The sequence below is a fragment of the Petromyzon marinus genome, chromosome 71, assembly GCF_048934315.1.
Source record: "Petromyzon marinus isolate PM22_M1 ecotype Great Lakes invasive population chromosome 71, UKy_Petmar_22M1.pri1.0, whole genome shotgun sequence".
Lineage (NCBI taxonomy): Eukaryota > Metazoa > Chordata > Hyperoartia > Petromyzontiformes > Petromyzontidae > Petromyzon > Petromyzon marinus.
In genome coordinates this window covers 5,178,763-5,194,733 of record NC_133737.1, presented here as the reverse complement: position 1 = coordinate 5,194,733, position 15,971 = coordinate 5,178,763, and the positions used below count along the sequence as shown (strand labels likewise).

The following is a 15,971-nucleotide window of genomic DNA, read 5'->3' as shown; positions in this document are numbered from 1 at the left end:
CCGTTCTCGTGAGTGAGGTTGAGTGAGTGAGTGTGATAGTGAGTGTGATAGTGATATAGTGATAGTGTTAGTGAGTGAGTGTGATAGTGATATAGTGATAGTGTGAGTGATTGATAGTGTGATAGTGACCATGTGAGTGTGTTCACCGTTCTCGTGAGTGAGGTTGAGTGAGTGAGTGATAGTGTTAGTTAGTGATAGTGTGATTGATAGTGTGATTGATAGTGTGAGTGTGTTCACCGTTCTCGTGAGTGAGGTTGAGTGAGTGAGTGGGTGAGTGATAGTGATATAGTGATAGTGTGATAGTGACCATGTGAGTGTGTTCACCGTTCTCGTGAGTGAGGTTGAGTGAGTGAGTGTGATAGTGAGTGTGATAGTGATATAGTGATAGTGTTAGTGAGTGAGTGTGATAGTGATATAGTGATAGTGTTAGTGAGTGAGTGTGATAGTGATATAGTGATAGTGTTAGTGAGTGAGTGTGATAGTGATATAGTGATAGTGTTAGTGAGTGAGTGTGATAGTGATATAGTGATAGTGTTAGTGAGTGAGTGTGATAGTGATATAGTGATAGTGTGAGTGATTGATAGTGTGATAGTGATATAGTGATAGTGTGAGTGATTGATAGTGTGATAGTGACCATGTGAGTGTGTTCACCGTTCTCGTGAGTGAGGTTGAGTGAGTGAGTGTGATAGTGAGTGTGATAGTGATATAGTGATAGTGTTAGTGAGTGAGTGTGATAGTGATATAGTGATAGTGTGAGTGATTGATAGTGTGATAGTGACCATGTGAGTGTGTTCACCGTTCTCGTGAGTGAGGTTGAGTGAGTGAGTGTGAGTGATAGTGTTAGTTAGTGATAGTGTGATTGATAGTGTGATTGATAGTGTGAGTGTGTTCACCGTTCTCGTGAGTGAGGTTGAGTGAGTGAGTGGGTGAGTGATAGTGATTGATAGTGTGATTGATAGTGTGTAAGTGTGATAGTGAGTGATTGATAGTGTGATTGATAGTGTGAGTGATTGTGTTCACCGTTCTCGTGAGTGAGGTTGAGTGAGTGAGTGTGATAGTGATATAGTGATAGTGTGTAAGTGTGATAGTGATATAGTGATAGAGTGACCATGTGAGTGTGTTCACCGTTCTCGTGAGTGAGGTTGAGTGAGTGAGTGTGAGTGATAGTGAGTGATTGATAGTGTGATTGATAGTGTGATAGTGAGTGAGTGTGTTCACCGTTCTCGTGAGTGAGGTTGAGTGAGTGAGTGGGTGAGTGATAGTGATATAGTGATAGTGATAGTGTGAGTGATTGATAGTGTGATTGATAGTGTGATTGATAGTGTGATAGTGAGTGAGTGTGTTCACCGTTCTCGTGAGTGAGGTTGAGTGAGTGAGTGGGTGAGTGATAGTGATATAGTGATAGTGAGTGAGTGATTGATAGTGTGATTGATAGTGTGATAGTGAGTGTGTAAGTGTGATAGTGATATAGTGTGAGTGAGTGATTGATAGTGTGAGTGTGTTCACCGTTCTCGTGCGTGAGGTTGAGGAGGGATTGATAGTGTGATAGTGTGAGTGATTGATAGTGTGAGTGATAGTGTGAGTGATTGATAGTGTGATTGATAGTGTGAGTGAGTGTGTTCACCGTTCTCGTGAGGTTGAGGAGGGATTGATAGTGTGATAGTGATAGTGTGAGTGATTGATAGTGTGATTGATAGTGTGAGTGAGTGTTCACCGTTCTCGTGAGTGAGGTTGAGTGAGTGAGTGATAGTGTGTGATAGTGTGATAGTGAGTGATAGTGTGATAGTGATTGATAGTGTGAGTGATAGTGTGACCGTGTGACCATGTGAGTGAGTGTTCACTGTTCTCGTGAGTGAGGTTGAGTGAGTGAGTGATAGTGTGAGTGAGTGACTGAGTGATAGTGAGTGAGTGTTCACCGTTCTCGTGAGTGAGGTTGAGTGAGTGATTGATAGTGATAGTGTGAGTGAGTGTGTAAGTGTGATAGTGATATAGTGATAGTGTGAGTGATTGATAGTGTGAGTGATAGTGTGAGTGATTGATAGTGTGATTGAGTGTGTTCACCGTTCTCGTGAGTGAGGTTGAGTGTGTAAGTGTGATAGTGATATAGTGATAGTGTGAGTGATATAGTGATAGTGTGAGTGATAGTGAGTGTGTAAGTGTGATAGTGATATAGTGAGTGATTGATAGTGTGATTGATAGTGTGAGTGTGTTCACCGTTCTCGTGAGTGAGGTTGAGTGAGTGAGTGTGAGTGATAGTGTTAGTTAGTGATAGTGTGATTGATAGTGTGATTGATAGTGTGAGTGTGTTCACCGTTCTCGTGAGTGAGGTTGAGTGAGTGAGTGTGAGTGATAGTGTTAGTTAGTGATAGTGTGATTGATAGTGTGAGTGACCATGTGAGTGTGTTCACCGTTCTCGTGAGTGAGGTTGAGTGAGTGTGAGTGATAGTGAGTGATTGATAGTGTGATTGATAGTGTGATAGTGTGAGTGTGTTCACCGTTCTCGTGAGTGAGGTTGAGTGTGTAAGTGTGATAGTGATATAGTGAGTGTGAGTGATTGATAGTGTGAGTGATAGTGTGAGTGATTGATAGTGATATAGTGATAGTGTGATAGTGTGTAAGTGTGATAATGAGTGATTGATAGTGTGATTGATAGTGTGAGTGAGTGTGTAAGTGTGATAGTGATTGATAGTGTGAGTGATTGATAGTGTGAGTGTGTTCACCGTTCTCGTGAGTGAGGTTGAGTGAGTGAGTGGGTGAGTGATATAGTGATAGTGTGATAGTGATAGTGTGAGTGAGTGATTGATAGTGTGATTGATAGTGTGATTGATAGTGATAGTGTGAGTGATAGTGATTGATAGTGTGATTGATAGTGATAGTGTGAGTGTGTTCACCGTTCTCGTGCGTGAGGTTGAGTGAGTATGTGATAGTGTTAGTTAGTGATAGTGATATAGTGATAGTGTGAGTGATAGTGTGAGTGATTGATAGTGTGAGTGATAGTGTGATAGTGTGAGTGTGTTCACCGTTCTCGTGAGTGAGGTTGAGTGAGTGAGTGTGATAGTGATATAGTGATAGTGTGTAAGTGTGATAGTGATATAGTGATAGTGTGAGTGAGTGATTGATAGTGTGATTGATAGTGTGATAGTGTGATTGTGTTCACCGTTCTCGTGCGTGAGGTTGAGTGTGTAAGTGTGATAGTGATATAGTGATAGTGTGTAAGTGTGATAGTGATATAGTGATAGTGTGTAAGTGTGATAGTGATATAGTGATAGTGATTGATAGTGTAATTGATAGTGTGATTGATAGTGTGAGTGTGTTCACCGTTCTCGTGAGTGAGGTTGAGTGAGTGAGTGTGATAGTGATAGTGTGATTGATAGTGTGTGTGATAGTGTGTGTGATTGATAGTGTGATTGATAGTGTGATTGAGTGTGTTCACCGTTCTCGTGCGTGAGGTTGAGTGTGTGATAGTGTTAGTTAGTGATAGTGAGTGTGTAAGTGTGATAGTGATATAGTGAGTGATTGATAGTGTGAGTGAGTGATTGATAGTGTGATTGAGTGTGTTCACCGTTCTCGTGCGTGAGGTTGAGTGTGTAAGTGTGATAGTGATATAGTGAGTGATTGATAGTGTGATTGATAGTGTGATTGATAGTGTGATTGTGTTCACCGTTCTCGTGAGTGAGGTTGAGTGAGTGAGTGGGTGAGTGAGTGTGAGTGTGTAAGTGAGATAGTGATAGTGTGAGTGAGTGATTGATAGTGTGATTGATAGTGTGATTGAGTGTGTAAGTGTGATAGTGAGTGATAGTGTGATAGTGATAGTGTGTAAGTGTGATAGTGATATAGTGATAGTGTGAGTGAGTGATTGATAGTGTGATTGATAGTGTGATTGAGTGTTCACCGTTCTCGTGCGTGAGGTTGAGTGAGTGAGTGTGAGTGAGTGTGATAGTGATATAGTGATAGTGTGAGTGAGTGTGATAGTGATATAGTGATAGTTTGAGTGAGTGATTGATAGTGTGATTGATAGTGTGAGTGATAGTGATTGAGTGTTCACCGTTCTCGTGCGTGAGGTTGAGTGAGTGAGTGTGAGTGAGTGTGAGTGTGATAGTGTGATAGTGTGAGTGAGTGATTGATAGTGTGATTGATAGTGTGATTGAGTGTGTAAGTGTGATAGTGAGTGATAGTGTGATTGAGTGTTCACCGTTCTCGTGCGTGAGGTTGAGTGAGTGAGTGTGATAGTGATAGTGTGATTGATAGTGTGTGTGATAGTGTGTGTGATTGATAGTGTGATTGATAGTGTGAGTGATAGTGATTGAGTGTTCACCGTTCTCGTGCGTGAGGTTGAGTGAGGTTGAGTGAGTGAGTGTGATAGTGATATAGTGATAGTGTGTAAGTGTGATAGTGATATAGTGAGTGATTGATAGTGTGATTGATAGTGTGATTGATAGTGTGTTCACCGTTCTCGTGCGTGAGGTTGAGGAGGGATCCCAGCGCAGCCCTCACAGCCAGGCTCAGGCTCCGGCGGAGAGACGCCGACGAAGGTTGTGACGAAGGTTGTGACGCTGATGAAGGTTGTGACGAAGGTGAAGGTTGTGACGAAGGTTGTGACGCTGATGAAGGTTGTGACGAAGGTTGTGACGAAGGTTGTGACGAAGGTTGTGACGCTGAAGGTTGTGATGCTGAAGGTTGTGACGAAGGTTGTGACGAAGGTTGTGATGAAGGTTGTGACGCTGAAGGTTGTGACGCTGAAGGTTGTGACGAAGGTTGTGACGAAGGTTGTGACGAAGGTTGTGACGAAGGTTGTGACGAAGGTTGTGACGAAGGTTGTGACGCTGATGAAGGTTGTGATGAAGGTTGTGACGCTGATGAAGGTTGTGATGCTGAAGGTTGTGACGCTGATGAAGGTTGTGATGCTGAAGGTTGTGACGCTGATGAAGGTTGTGACGCTGGTGAAGGTTGTGATGCTGAAGGTTGTGACGCTGGTGAAGGTTGTGACGAAGGTTGTGACGCTGATGAAGGTTGTGATGGGTGTGACGCTGGTTGTGACGAAGGTTGTGATGGGTGTGACGAAGGTTGTGACGCTGATGAAGGTTGTGACGAAGGTTGTGATGGGTGTGAAGGTTGTGATGGGTGTGACGCTGGTGAAGGTTGTGATGAAGGTTGTGACGCTGAAGGTTGTGACGCTGGTGAAGGTTGTGACGCTGGTTGTGATGGGTGTGAAGGTTGTGACGCTGGTTGTGACGCTGGTTGTGATGGGTGTGAAGGTTGTGACGCTGGTTGTGACGCTGGTTGTGATGGGTGTGACGCTGGTTGTGATGCTGAAGGTTGTGACGAAGGTTGTGACGCTGGTGAAGGTTGTGATGAAGGTTGTGACGAAGGTTGTGACGCTGGTTGTGATGATGGGTGTGATGGGTGTGACGCTGGTGAAGGTTGTGATGGGTGTGATGAAGGTTGTGATGAAGGTTGTGATGGGTGTGACGCTGGTGAAGGTTGTGATGGGTGTGATGAAGGTTGTGACGAAGGTTGTGATGGGTGTGACGCTGATGAAGGCTGTGATGAAGGTTGTGAATGTTGTGAAGGTTGTGACGAAGGTTGTGATGGGTGTGACGCTGATGAAGGTTGTGACGCTGATGAAGGTTGTGATGAAGGTTGTGACGCTGAAGGTTGTGACGCTGGTGACGGGTGTGACGCTGATGAAGGTTGTGACGGCTGTGATGAAGGTTGTGACGAAGGTTGTGACGAAGGTTGTGACGCTGGTGAATGTCGTGAATGTTGTGAATGTTGTGACGCTGAAGGTTGTGACGCTGGTGAAGGTTGTGACGAAGGTTGTGACGGGTGTGACGCTGACGAAGGTTGTGACGCTGGTGAAGGTTGTGATGGGTGTGACGCTGGTGAAGGTTGTGACGCTGACGAAGGTTGTGAAGGTTGTGAATGTTGTGACGGGTGTGAATGTTGTGACGGGTGTGAATGTTGTGACGCTGATGGTTGTGACGCTGATGAAGGTTGTGAATGTTGTGAATGTTGTGACGCTGATGAAGGCTGTGAATGTTGTGAATGTTGTGACGCTGATGAAGGTTGTGAATGTTGTGAATGTTGTGACGCTGATGAAGGTTGTGAATGTTGTGAATGTTGTGACGCTGATGAAGGCTGTGAATGTTGTGAATGTTGTGACGCTGATGAAGGTTGTGAATGTTGTGAATGTTGTGACGCTGATGAAGGTTGTGAATGTTGTGAATGTTGTGACGCTGATGTAGGTTGTGACGCTGATGAAGGTTGTGAATGTTGTGAATGTTGTGACGCTGATGAAGGCTGTGAATGTTGTGAATGTTGTGACGGTTGTGACGCTGATGAAGGTTGTGAATGTTGTGATGGGTGTGAATGTTGTGATGGGTGTGAATGTTGTGATGGGTGTGAATGTTGTGATGGGTGTGAATGTTGTGAATGTTGTGACGGTTGTGACGCTGATGGCGGCGGTGGTGTTTGTAGCGACGCTGACAACAATGATGTTGTTGTTGACGGTGTTGACAATGTTGTTGACAAAGTTGTTGATAATGATGTTGTTGTTGATAATGTTGTTGATGTTGTTGTTGATAATGTTGACGATGTTGTTGATGTTGTTGACGATGTTGTTGATGTTGTTGTTGATGATTCCCGCGTCAAGGCATCGACTTGCAGCATCCTGCAGGCTACGTCAAGCAGCCTGTGAAGTCAGTCACTCAGTCAGTCAGTCACTCAGTCAGTCAGTTAGTTACTCAGTCACTCAGTGAGTTACTCACTCAGTCAGTCACTCAGTCAGTCACTCAGTCAGTCACTCAGTCAGTCAGTTAGTTACTCAGTCACTCAGTGAGTTACTCACTCAGTCAGTCACTCAGTCAGTCACTCAGTCACTCAGTGAGTTACTCACTCACTCAGTCAGTCACTCACTCAGTCAGTCAGTCACTCAGTCAGTCAGTCACTCATTCAGTCACTCAGTCAGTCACTCAGTCACTCAGTCAGTCACTCAGTCAGTCACTCAGTCAGTCACTCAGTCACTCAGTCAATCAGTCACTCAGTCAGTCACTCACTCAGTCAGTTAGTCAGTGACTCAGTCAGTGACTCAGTCAGTGACTCAGTCAGTCAGTCACTCAGTCAAGTCACTCAGTCAGTCACTCAGTCAGTCACTCACTCAGTCACTCACTCAGTCACTCACTCAGTCACTCACTCAGTCACTCAGTCAGTCACTCAATCAGTCACTCAGTCAGTTAGTTAGTCAGTCAGTTAGTCAGTGACTCAGTCAGTCACTCACTCAGTCAGTCAGTCACTCAGTCACTCACTCAGTCAGTCACTCAGTCAGTCACTCACTCAGTCAGTCAGTCACTCAGTCACTCAGTCAGTCACTCAGTCAGTCACTCAGTCAGTCACTCAATCAGTCACTCAGTCAGTCAGTTAGTCAGTGACTCAGTCAGTGACTCAGTCAGTCAGTCACTCAGTCAGTCACTCAGTCAGTCACTCAGTCAATCAGTCACTCAGCCACTCAGTCAGTCACTCAGTCAGTCAGTTAGTCAGTCAGTTAGTCAGTGACTCAGTCAGTGACTCAGTCAGTCAGTCACTCAGTCACCCACCCACTCACCCACCCACTCACCCACCCACCCACCCACTCACCCACCCACTCACCCACTCACCCACCCACTCACCCACCCACTCACCCACTCACCCACCCACTCACCCACTCACCCACCCACTCACCCACCCACCCACCCACTCACCCACCCACCCACCCACCCACTCACCCACTCACCCACCCACCCACCCACTCACCCACCCACCCACCCACTCACCCACCCACCCACCCACTCACCCACCCACCCACCCACTCACCCACCCACCCACCCACTCACCCACCCACCCACCCACTCACCCACCCACCCACCCACTCACCCACCCACCCACCCACTCACCCACCCACCCACCCACTCACTCACCCACTCACTCACCCACTCACTCCCCCACTCACCCACCCACCCACTCCCCCACTCACCCACCCACTCACTCACCCACCCACTCACCCACTCACCCACCCACTCACCCACCCACCCACTCACCCACTCACTCACCCACCCACCCACTCACTCACCCACTCACCCACCCACTCACCCACCCACCCACTCACCCACTCACTCACCCACCCACTCACCCACTCACCCACCCACCCACCTCACAGTCACTCAGTCAGTCACTCAGTCAGTCAGTCAGTCACTCAGTCAGTTAGTCAGTGACTCAGTCAGTGACTCAGTCAGTCAGCACTCAGTCAGTCACTCAGTCAGTCACTCAGTCACTCAGTCAATCAGTCACTCAGTCAGTCACTCACTCAGTCAGTTAGTCAGTGACTCAGTCAGTGACTCAGTCAGTCAGTCACTCAGTCAAGTCACTCAGTCAGTCACTCACTCAGTCACTCACTCAGTCACTCAGTCAGTCACTCAATCAGTCACTCAGTCAGTTAGTTAGTCAGTCAGTTAGTCAGTGACTCAGTCAGTCACTCACTCAGTCAGTCAGTCAGTCACTCAGTCACTCACTCAGTCAGTCACTCAGTCAGTCAGTCACTCAGTCACTCAGTCAGTCACTCAGTCAGTCACTCAGTCAGTCACTCAATCAGTCACTCAGTCAGTCAGTTAGTCAGTGACTCAGTCAGTGACTCAGTCAGTCACTCAGTCAGTCACTCAGTCAGTCACTCAGTCAATCAGTCACTCAGCCACTCAGTCAGTCACTCAGTCAGTTAGTTAGTCAGTCAGTTAGTCAGTGACTCAGTCAGTGACTCAGTCAGTCAGTCACTCAGTCACCCACCCACTCACCCACCCACTCACCCACTCACCCACCCACTCACCCACTCACCCACCCACTCACCCACTCACCCACCCACTAACCCACTCACCCACCCACTCACCCACCCACCCACCCACTCCCCACCCACTCACCCACCCACCCACCCACTCACCCACCCACCCACCCACTCACCCACCCACCCACCCACTCACCCACCCACCCACCCACTCACCCACCCACTCACTCACTCACCCACTCACTCACCCACTCACTCCCCCACTCACTCCCCCACTCACCCACCCACCCACTCCCCCACTCACCCACCCACCCACTCACTCACTCACTCCCCCACTCACTCACCCACTCACTCACCCACCCACCCACTCACCCACCCACCCACTCACTCACTCACCCACCCACTCACCCACTCACCCACCCACTCACCCACTCACCCACCCACTCACCCACCCACTCACCCACTCACCCACCCACTCACTCACCCACTCACCCACCCACTCACCCACCCACCCACTCACCCACTCACTCACCCACCCACTCACCCACCCACCCACCTCACAATGTGTACTAGGAGAGTTGAATTCTCAAAGGCCACCAGGTAGAGCTGATTCTCAGCGTTGTGAACAGTCACCTGGAACATCATCACCATTATCATCATCAGCACCATCATCATCAGTATCATCATCAGCACCATCATCATCATCAGCACCATCATCATCATCATCAGTAGTAGTAGTATCTTCATCATCAGCACCATCATCAGTAGTAGTATCATCATCAGTAGTAGTATCATCATCATCATCAGTAGTAGTATCATCATCATCATCAGTAGTATCATCATCATCATCAGCACCATCATCATCATCAGTAGTATCATCATCATCAGTAGTAGTATCATCATCAGCAGCACCATCATCATCATCAGTAGTAGTAGTATCATCATCAGCACCATTATCATCAGTAGTAGTATCATCATCAGTAGTAGTATCATCATCAGTAGTAGTATCATCATCATCAGCAGCGCCATCATCATCAGTAGTAGTAATATCATCATCAGCACCATTATCATCAGTAGTAGTATCATCATCAGTAGTATTATCATCATCAGTAGTAGTATCATCATCAGTAGTAGTATCATCATCAGTAGTATCATCATCATCAGTAGTATCATCATCATCATCATCAGTAGTATCATCATCATCATCATCAGTAGTATTATCATCATCAGTAGTAGTATCATCATCAGTAGTATTATCATCATCAGTAGTAGTATCATCATCAGTAGTATCATCATCATCAGTAGTAGTATCATCGTCAGTAGTAGTATCATCATCAGTAGTAGTATCATCATCAGTAGTAGTATCATCATCAGCTGCAGTAGTATCATCATCAGTAGTAGTAATAGTATCATCATCAGCACCATCATCATCAGTAGCATCAACATCAGCAGCATCAAAATCAGAATCATCAAAGTCATCATCAGCAGCTGCATGGGTAGGTGTCTGACTGGGTAGGTAGCTGAGTGGGTAGCTGAGTGGGTAGGTGTCTGACTGGGTAGGTAGCTGAGTGGGTAGCTGAGTGGGTAGCTGAGTGGGTAGGTGTCAGACTGGGTAGGTAGCTGTGTGGGTAGCTGAGTGGGTAGGTGTCAGACTGGGTAGGTAGCTGAGTGGGTAGGTGTCAGACTGGGTAGGTAGCTGAGTGGGTAGCTGAGTGGATAGGTGTCAGACTGGGTAGGTAGCTGAGTGGGTAGGTGTCAGACTGGGTAGGTAGCTGAGTGGGTAGCTGAGTGGGTAGGTGTCTGACTGGGTAGGTAGCTGAGTGGGTAGGTATCTGACTGGGCAGGTAGCTGAATGGGTAGCTGAGTGGGTAGGTGTCAGACTGGGTAGGTAGCTGAGTGGGTAGCTGAGTGGGTAGGTGTCAGACTGGGTAGGTAGCTGAATGGGTAGGTGTCTGACTGGGTAGGTAGCTGAGTGGGTAGCTGAGTGGGTAGCTGAGTGGGTAGGTGTCTGACTGGGTAGGTAGCTGAGTGGGTAGCTGAGTGGGTAGGTGTCTGACTGGGTAGGTAGCTGAGTGGGTAGCTGAGTGGGTAGGTGTCAGACTGGGTAGGTAGCTGAGTGGGTAGCTGAGCGGGTAGGTGTCAGACTGGGAAGGAAGCTGAGTGGGTAGGTGTCTGACTGGGTAGGTAGCTGAGTGGGTAGCTGAGTGGGTAGCTGAGTGGGTAGGTGTCTGACTGGGTAGGTAGCTGAGTGGGTAGGTGTCAGACTGGGTAGGTAGCTGAGTGGGTAGCTGAGCGGGTAGGTGTCAGACTGGGAAGGTAGCTGAGTGGGTAGCTGAGTGGGTAGGTGTCAGACTGGGTAGGTAGCTGAGTGGGTAGGTGTCTGACTGGGTAGGTGTCTGAGTGGGTAGCTGAGTGGGTAGCTGGATGGGTAGGTGTCAGACTGGGTAGGTAGCTGAGTGGGTAGGTGTCTGACTGGGTAGGTAGCTGAGTGGATAGCTGAGTGGGTAGCTGGATGGGCAGGTGTCAGACTGGGTAGGTAGCTGAGTGGATAGCTGAGTGGGTAGGTGTCAGACTAAGTAGGTAGCTGAGTGGGTAGCTGAGTGGGTAGGTGTCTGACTGGGTAGGTAGCTGAGTGGGTAGCTGAGTGGGTAGGTGTCAGACTGGGTAGGTAGCTGAGTGGGTAGCTGAGCAGGTAGGTGTCAGACTGGGAAGGAAGCTGAGTGGGTAGGTGTCTGACTGGGTAGGTAGCTGAGTGGGTAGCTGAGTGGGTAGCTGAGCGGGTAGGTGTCTGACTGGGTAGGTAGCTGAGTGGGTAGGTGTCAGACTGGGTAGGTAGCTGAGTGGGTAGCTGAGCGGGTAGGTGTCAGACTGGGAAGGTAGCTGAGTGGGTAGCTGAGTGGGTAGGTGTCAGACTGGGTAGGTAGCTGAGTGGGTAGGTGTCTGACTGGGTAGGTGTCTGAGTGGGTAGCTGAGTGGGTAGCTGGATGGGTAGGTGTCAGACTGGGTAGGTAGCTGAGTGGGTAGGTGTCTGACTGGGTAGGTAGCTGAGTGGGTAGCTGAGTGGGTAGCTGGATAGGCAGGTGTCAGACTGGGTAGGTAGCTGAGTGGATAGCTGAGTGGGTAGGTGTCAGACTGGGTAGGTAGCTGAGTGGGTAGGTGTCAGACTGGGTAGGTAGCTGAGTGGGTAGGTAGCTGAGTGGATAGGTGTCAGACTGGGTAGGTAGCTGAGTGGGTAGGTGTCAGACTGGGTAGGTAGCTGAGTGGGTAGCTGAGTGGGTAGGTGTCTGACTGGGTAGGTAGCTGAGTGGGTAGGTATCTGACTGGGCAGGTAGCTGAATGGGTAGCTGAGTGGGTAGGTGTCAGACTGGGTAGGTAGCTGAGTGGGTAGCTGAGTGGGTAGGTGTCTGACTGGGTAGGTAGCTGAGTGGGTAGCTGAGTGGGTAGGTGTCTGACTGGGTAGGTAGCTGAGTGGGTAGCTGAGTGGGTAGGTGTCAGACTGGGTAGGTAGCTGAGTGGGTAGCTGGGTGGGTAGCTGGATGGGTAGGTGTCAGACTGGGTAGGTAGCTGAGTAGGTAGCTGAGTGGGTAGGTGTCAGACTGGGTAGGTAGCTGAGTGGGTAGGTGTCAGACTGGGTAGGTAGCTGAGTGGGTAGCTGAGTGGGTAGCTGGATGGGCAGGTGTCAAACTGGGTAGGTAGCTGAGTGGGTAGCTGAGTGGGTAGCTGGATGGGCAGGTGTCAAACTGGGTAGGTAGCTGAGTGGGTAGCTGAGTGGGTAGGTGTCTGACTGGGTAGGTAGCTGAGTGGGTAGCTGAGTGGGTAGTTGTCTGACTGGGTAGGTAGCTGTGTGGGTAGCTGAGTGGGTAGGTGTCAAGACTGGGAAGGTAGCTGAGTTGGTAGCTGAGTGGGTAGGTGTCAGACTGGGTAGGTAGCTGAGTGGGTAGGTGTCTGACTGGGTAGGTAGCTGAGTGGGTAGGTAGCTGAGTGGGTAGCTGAGTGGGTAGGTGTCTGACTGGGTAGGTAGCTGAGTGGGTAGCTGAGTGGGTAGGTGTCAGACTGGGTAGGTAGCTGAGTGGGTAGCTGGGTGGGTAGCTGGATGGGTAGGTGTCAGACTGGGTAGGTAGCTGAGTGGGTAGGTGTCTGACTGGGTAGGTAGCTGAGTGGGTAGCTGAGTGGGTAGCTGGATGGGCAGGTGTCAGACTGGGTAGGTAGCTGAGTGGATAGCTGAGTGGGTAGGTGTCAGACTGGGTAGGTAGCTGAGTGGGTAGCTGAGTGGGTAGGTGTCTGACTGGGTAGGTAGCTGAGTGGGTAGCTGAGTGGGTAGGTGCTTGACCAGGTAGGTAGCTGCGTGGGTAGCCGAGTGGGTAGGTGTCAGACTGGGTAGGTAGCTGAGTGGGTAGCTGAGTGGGTAGGTGTCTGACCGGGTAGGTAGCTGAGTGGGTAGGTGTCAGACTGGGCAGGTAGCTGAGTAGGTAGCTGAGTGGGTAGCTGAGTGAGTGCCTGAGTAGGTAGCTGAGTGGGTAGCTGAGTGGGTAGCTGAGTGGGTAGCTGAGTGGGTAGCTGGGTGGGTAGCTGGGTGGGTAGCTGAGTGAGTAGCTGGTTGGTTGGCTGAGTGGGTAGCTGAGTGGGTAGCGGAGTGGGTAGCTGAGTTGGTAGGTAGCTGGGTAGGTAGCTGGGTGGGTAGCTGAGTGTGTGTGTAGCTGAGTGTGTAGCTGAGTGAGTAGCTGAGTTGGAAGGTAGCTGGGTAGGTAGCTGGGTGGGTAGCTGAGTGTGTAGCTGAGTGGGTAGCTGAGTGGGTGTGTAGCTTAGTTTGTAGCTGGGTGGGTAGCTGGGTGGGTAGCTGAGTGGCTGGGTGTGTAGCTGAGTGTGTAGCTGAGTAGCTGAGTGTGTAGCTGAGTGAGTAGCTGAGTGTGTAGCTGAGTGGGTAGCTGAGTAGCTGAGTGAGTAGCTGAGTAGCTGAGTGTATAGCTGAGTGTGTAGCTGAGTGAGTAGCTGAGTAGCTGGGTGGGTAGCTGGATGGGTAGGTGTCTGCCTGGGTAGGTAGCTGAGTGGGTAGCTGAATAGGTAGGTGTCTGACTGGGTAGGTAGCTGAGTGGGTAGCTGAGTGGGTAGCTGGATGGGTAGGTGTCTGACTGGGTAGGTAGCTGAGTGGGTAGGTGTCAGACTGGGTAGGTAGCTGAGTGGGTAGCTGAGCGGGTAGGTGTCAGACTGGGAAGGTAGCTGAGTGGGTAGCTGAGTGGGTAGGTGTCTGACTGGGTAGGTAGCTGAGTGGGTAGGTGTCAGACTGGGTAGGTAGCTGAGTGGGTAGCTGGGTGGGTAGCTGGATGGGTAGGTGTCAGACTGGGTAGGTAGCTGAGTGGGTAGCTGAGTGGGTAGGTGTCTGACTGGGTAGGTAGCTGAGTGGGTAGCTGAGTGGGTAGCTGGATGGGTAGGTGTCTGACTGGGTAGGTAGCTGAGTGGGTAGGTGTCAGACTGGGTAGGTAGCTGAGTGGGTAGCTGAGCGGGTAGGTGTCAGACTGGGAAGGTAGCTGAGTGGGTAGCTGAGTGGGTAGGTGTCTGACTGGGTAGGTAGCTGAGTGGGTAGGTGTCAGACTGGGTAGGTAGCTGAGTGGGTAGCTGGGTGGGTAGCTGGATGGGTAGGTGTCAGACTGGGTAGGTAGCTGAGTAGGTAGCTGAGTGGGTAGGTGTCAGACTGGGTAGGTAGCTGAGTGGGTAGGTGTCAGACTGGGTAGGTAGCTGAGTGGGTAGCTGAGTGGGTAGCTGGATGGGCAGGTGTCAAACTGGGTAGGTAGCTGAGTGGGTAGCTGAGTGGGTAGCTGGATGGGCAGGTGTCAAACTGGGTAGGTAGCTGAGTGGGTAGCTGAGTGGGTAGGTGTCTGACTGGGTAGGTAGCTGAGTGGGTAGCTGAGTGGGTAGTTGTCTGACTGGGTAGGTAGCTGTGTGGGTAGCTGAGTGGGTAGGTGTCAGACTGGGAAGGTAGCTGAGTTGGTAGCTGAGTGGGTAGGTGTCAGACTGGGTAGGTAGCTGAGTGGGTAGGTGTCTGACTGGGTAGGTAGCTGAGTGGGTAGGTAGCTGAGTGGGTAGCTGAGTGGGTAGGTGTCTGACTGGGTAGGTAGCTGAGTGGGTAGCTGAGTGGGTAGGTGTCAGACTGGGTAGGTAGCTGAGTGGGTAGCTGGGTGGGTAGCTGGATGGGTAGGTGTCAGACTGGGTAGGTAGCTGAGTGGGTAGGTGTCTGACCGGGTAGGTAGCTGAGTGGGTAGCTGAGTGGGTAGCTGAGTGGGTAGGTGTCAGACTGGGTAGGTAGCTGAGTGGGTAGGTGTCAGACTGGGTAGGTAGCTGAGTGGGTAGCTGAGTGGGTAGCTGGATGGGCAGGTGTCAAACTGGGTAGGTAGCTGAGTGGGTAGCTGAGTGGGTAGGTGTCTGACTGGGTAGGTAGCTGAGTGGGTAGCTGAGTGGGTAGTTGTCTGACTGGGTAGGTAGCTGTGTGGGTAGCTGAGTGGGTAGGTGTCAGACTGGGAAGGTAGCTGAGTTGGTAGCTGAGTGGGTAGGTGTCAGACTGGGTAGGTAGCTGAGTGGGTAGGTGTCTGACTGGGTAGGTAGCTGAGTGGGTAGGTAGCTGAGTGGGTAGCTGAGTGGGTAGCTGAGTGGGTAGGTGTCTGACTGGGTAGGTAGCTGAGTGGGTAGCTGAGTGGGTAGGTGTCAGACTGGGTAGGTAGCTGAGTGGGTAGCTGGGTGGGTAGCTGGATGGGTAGGTGTCAGACTGGGTAGGTAGCTGAGTGGGTAGGTGTCTGACTGGGTAGGTAGCTGAGTGGGTAGCTGAGTGGGTAGCTGGATGGGCAGGTGTCAGACTGGGTAGGTAGCTGAGTGGATAGCTGAGTGGGTAGGTGTCAGACTGGGTAGGTAGCTGAGTGGGTAGCTGAGTGGGTAGGTGTCTGACTGGGTAGGTAGCTGAGTGGGTAGCTGAGTGGGTAGGTGCTTGACCAGGTAGGTAGCTGCGTGGGTAGCCGAGTGGGTAGGTGTCAGACTGGGTAGGTAGCTGAGTGGGTAGCTGAGTGGGTAGGTGTCTGACCGGGTAGGTAGCTGAGTGGGTAGGTGTCAGACTGGGCAGGTAGCTGAGTAGGTAGCTGAGTGGGTAGCTGAGTGAGTGCCTGAGTGGGTAGCTGAGTGG

At 50.1% G+C, this 15,971-nt stretch overlaps 3 protein-coding genes across 52 annotated transcripts; 1 reads left to right on the top strand and 2 right to left on the bottom strand.

Annotated features, from left to right (window-relative positions):
• The first annotated feature begins 4,541 nt into the window (after positions 1-4,541).
• Positions 4,542-6,382, top strand: LOC116937108 (uncharacterized). Of its 50 annotated transcripts, none has more exons than XM_076055314.1 (5): positions 4,581-4,688; positions 4,728-4,754; positions 4,815-4,832; positions 4,878-5,735; positions 5,787-6,382. In XM_076055314.1, the coding sequence occupies exons 1-5, from the start codon at positions 4,605-4,607 to the stop codon at positions 6,243-6,245; spliced, it is 1,446 nt and encodes a 481-aa protein (XP_075911429.1). In that variant the 5' UTR covers positions 4,581-4,604; the 3' UTR covers positions 6,246-6,382. The 50 variants fall into 50 exon arrangements, with proteins under 50 accessions (XP_075911421.1, XP_075911405.1, XP_075911413.1 ...); XM_076055323.1 differs by having other exon boundaries at positions 4,590-4,622; XM_076055306.1 differs by adding an exon at positions 4,542-4,562 and having other exon boundaries at positions 4,647-4,688; positions 4,728-5,735.
• A 3,037-nt stretch (positions 6,383-9,419) lies between these two features.
• LOC142906812 (uncharacterized) lies at positions 9,420-10,406 on the bottom strand (the record flags this gene model as incomplete). The annotated part of the gene is made up of 1 exon (XM_076055361.1): positions 9,420-10,406. A coding segment is annotated over one exon (987 nt), but the record flags the coding sequence as incomplete, so codon positions are not given.
• Positions 10,407-11,568: 1,162 nt separating this feature from the next.
• On the bottom strand, positions 11,569-14,311 carry LOC142906811 (uncharacterized; the record flags this gene model as incomplete). The annotated part of the gene is made up of 1 exon (XM_076055360.1): positions 11,569-14,311. A coding segment is annotated over one exon (1,137 nt), but the record flags the coding sequence as incomplete, so codon positions are not given.
• Between the last annotated feature and the right edge of the window lie 1,660 nt (positions 14,312-15,971).

Bases quoted from the DNA above. Each gene is read 5' to 3' on its own strand.
- LOC116937108 (XM_076055288.1), top strand. From the start codon at position 4,605: ATGAAGGTTGTGACGAAGGTTGTGACGAAGGTTGTGACGAAGGTTGTG. The intron at 4,803-4,832 runs GTTGTGACGAAG...ACGCTGATGAAG, and splicing joins TGACGAAGGTTGTGACGAAG to GTTGTGATGAAGGTTGTGAC. The intron at 5,736-5,786 runs GTTGTGACGCTG...GTGACGCTGAAG, and splicing joins TGACGAAGGTTGTGACGAAG to GTTGTGACGCTGGTGAAGGT.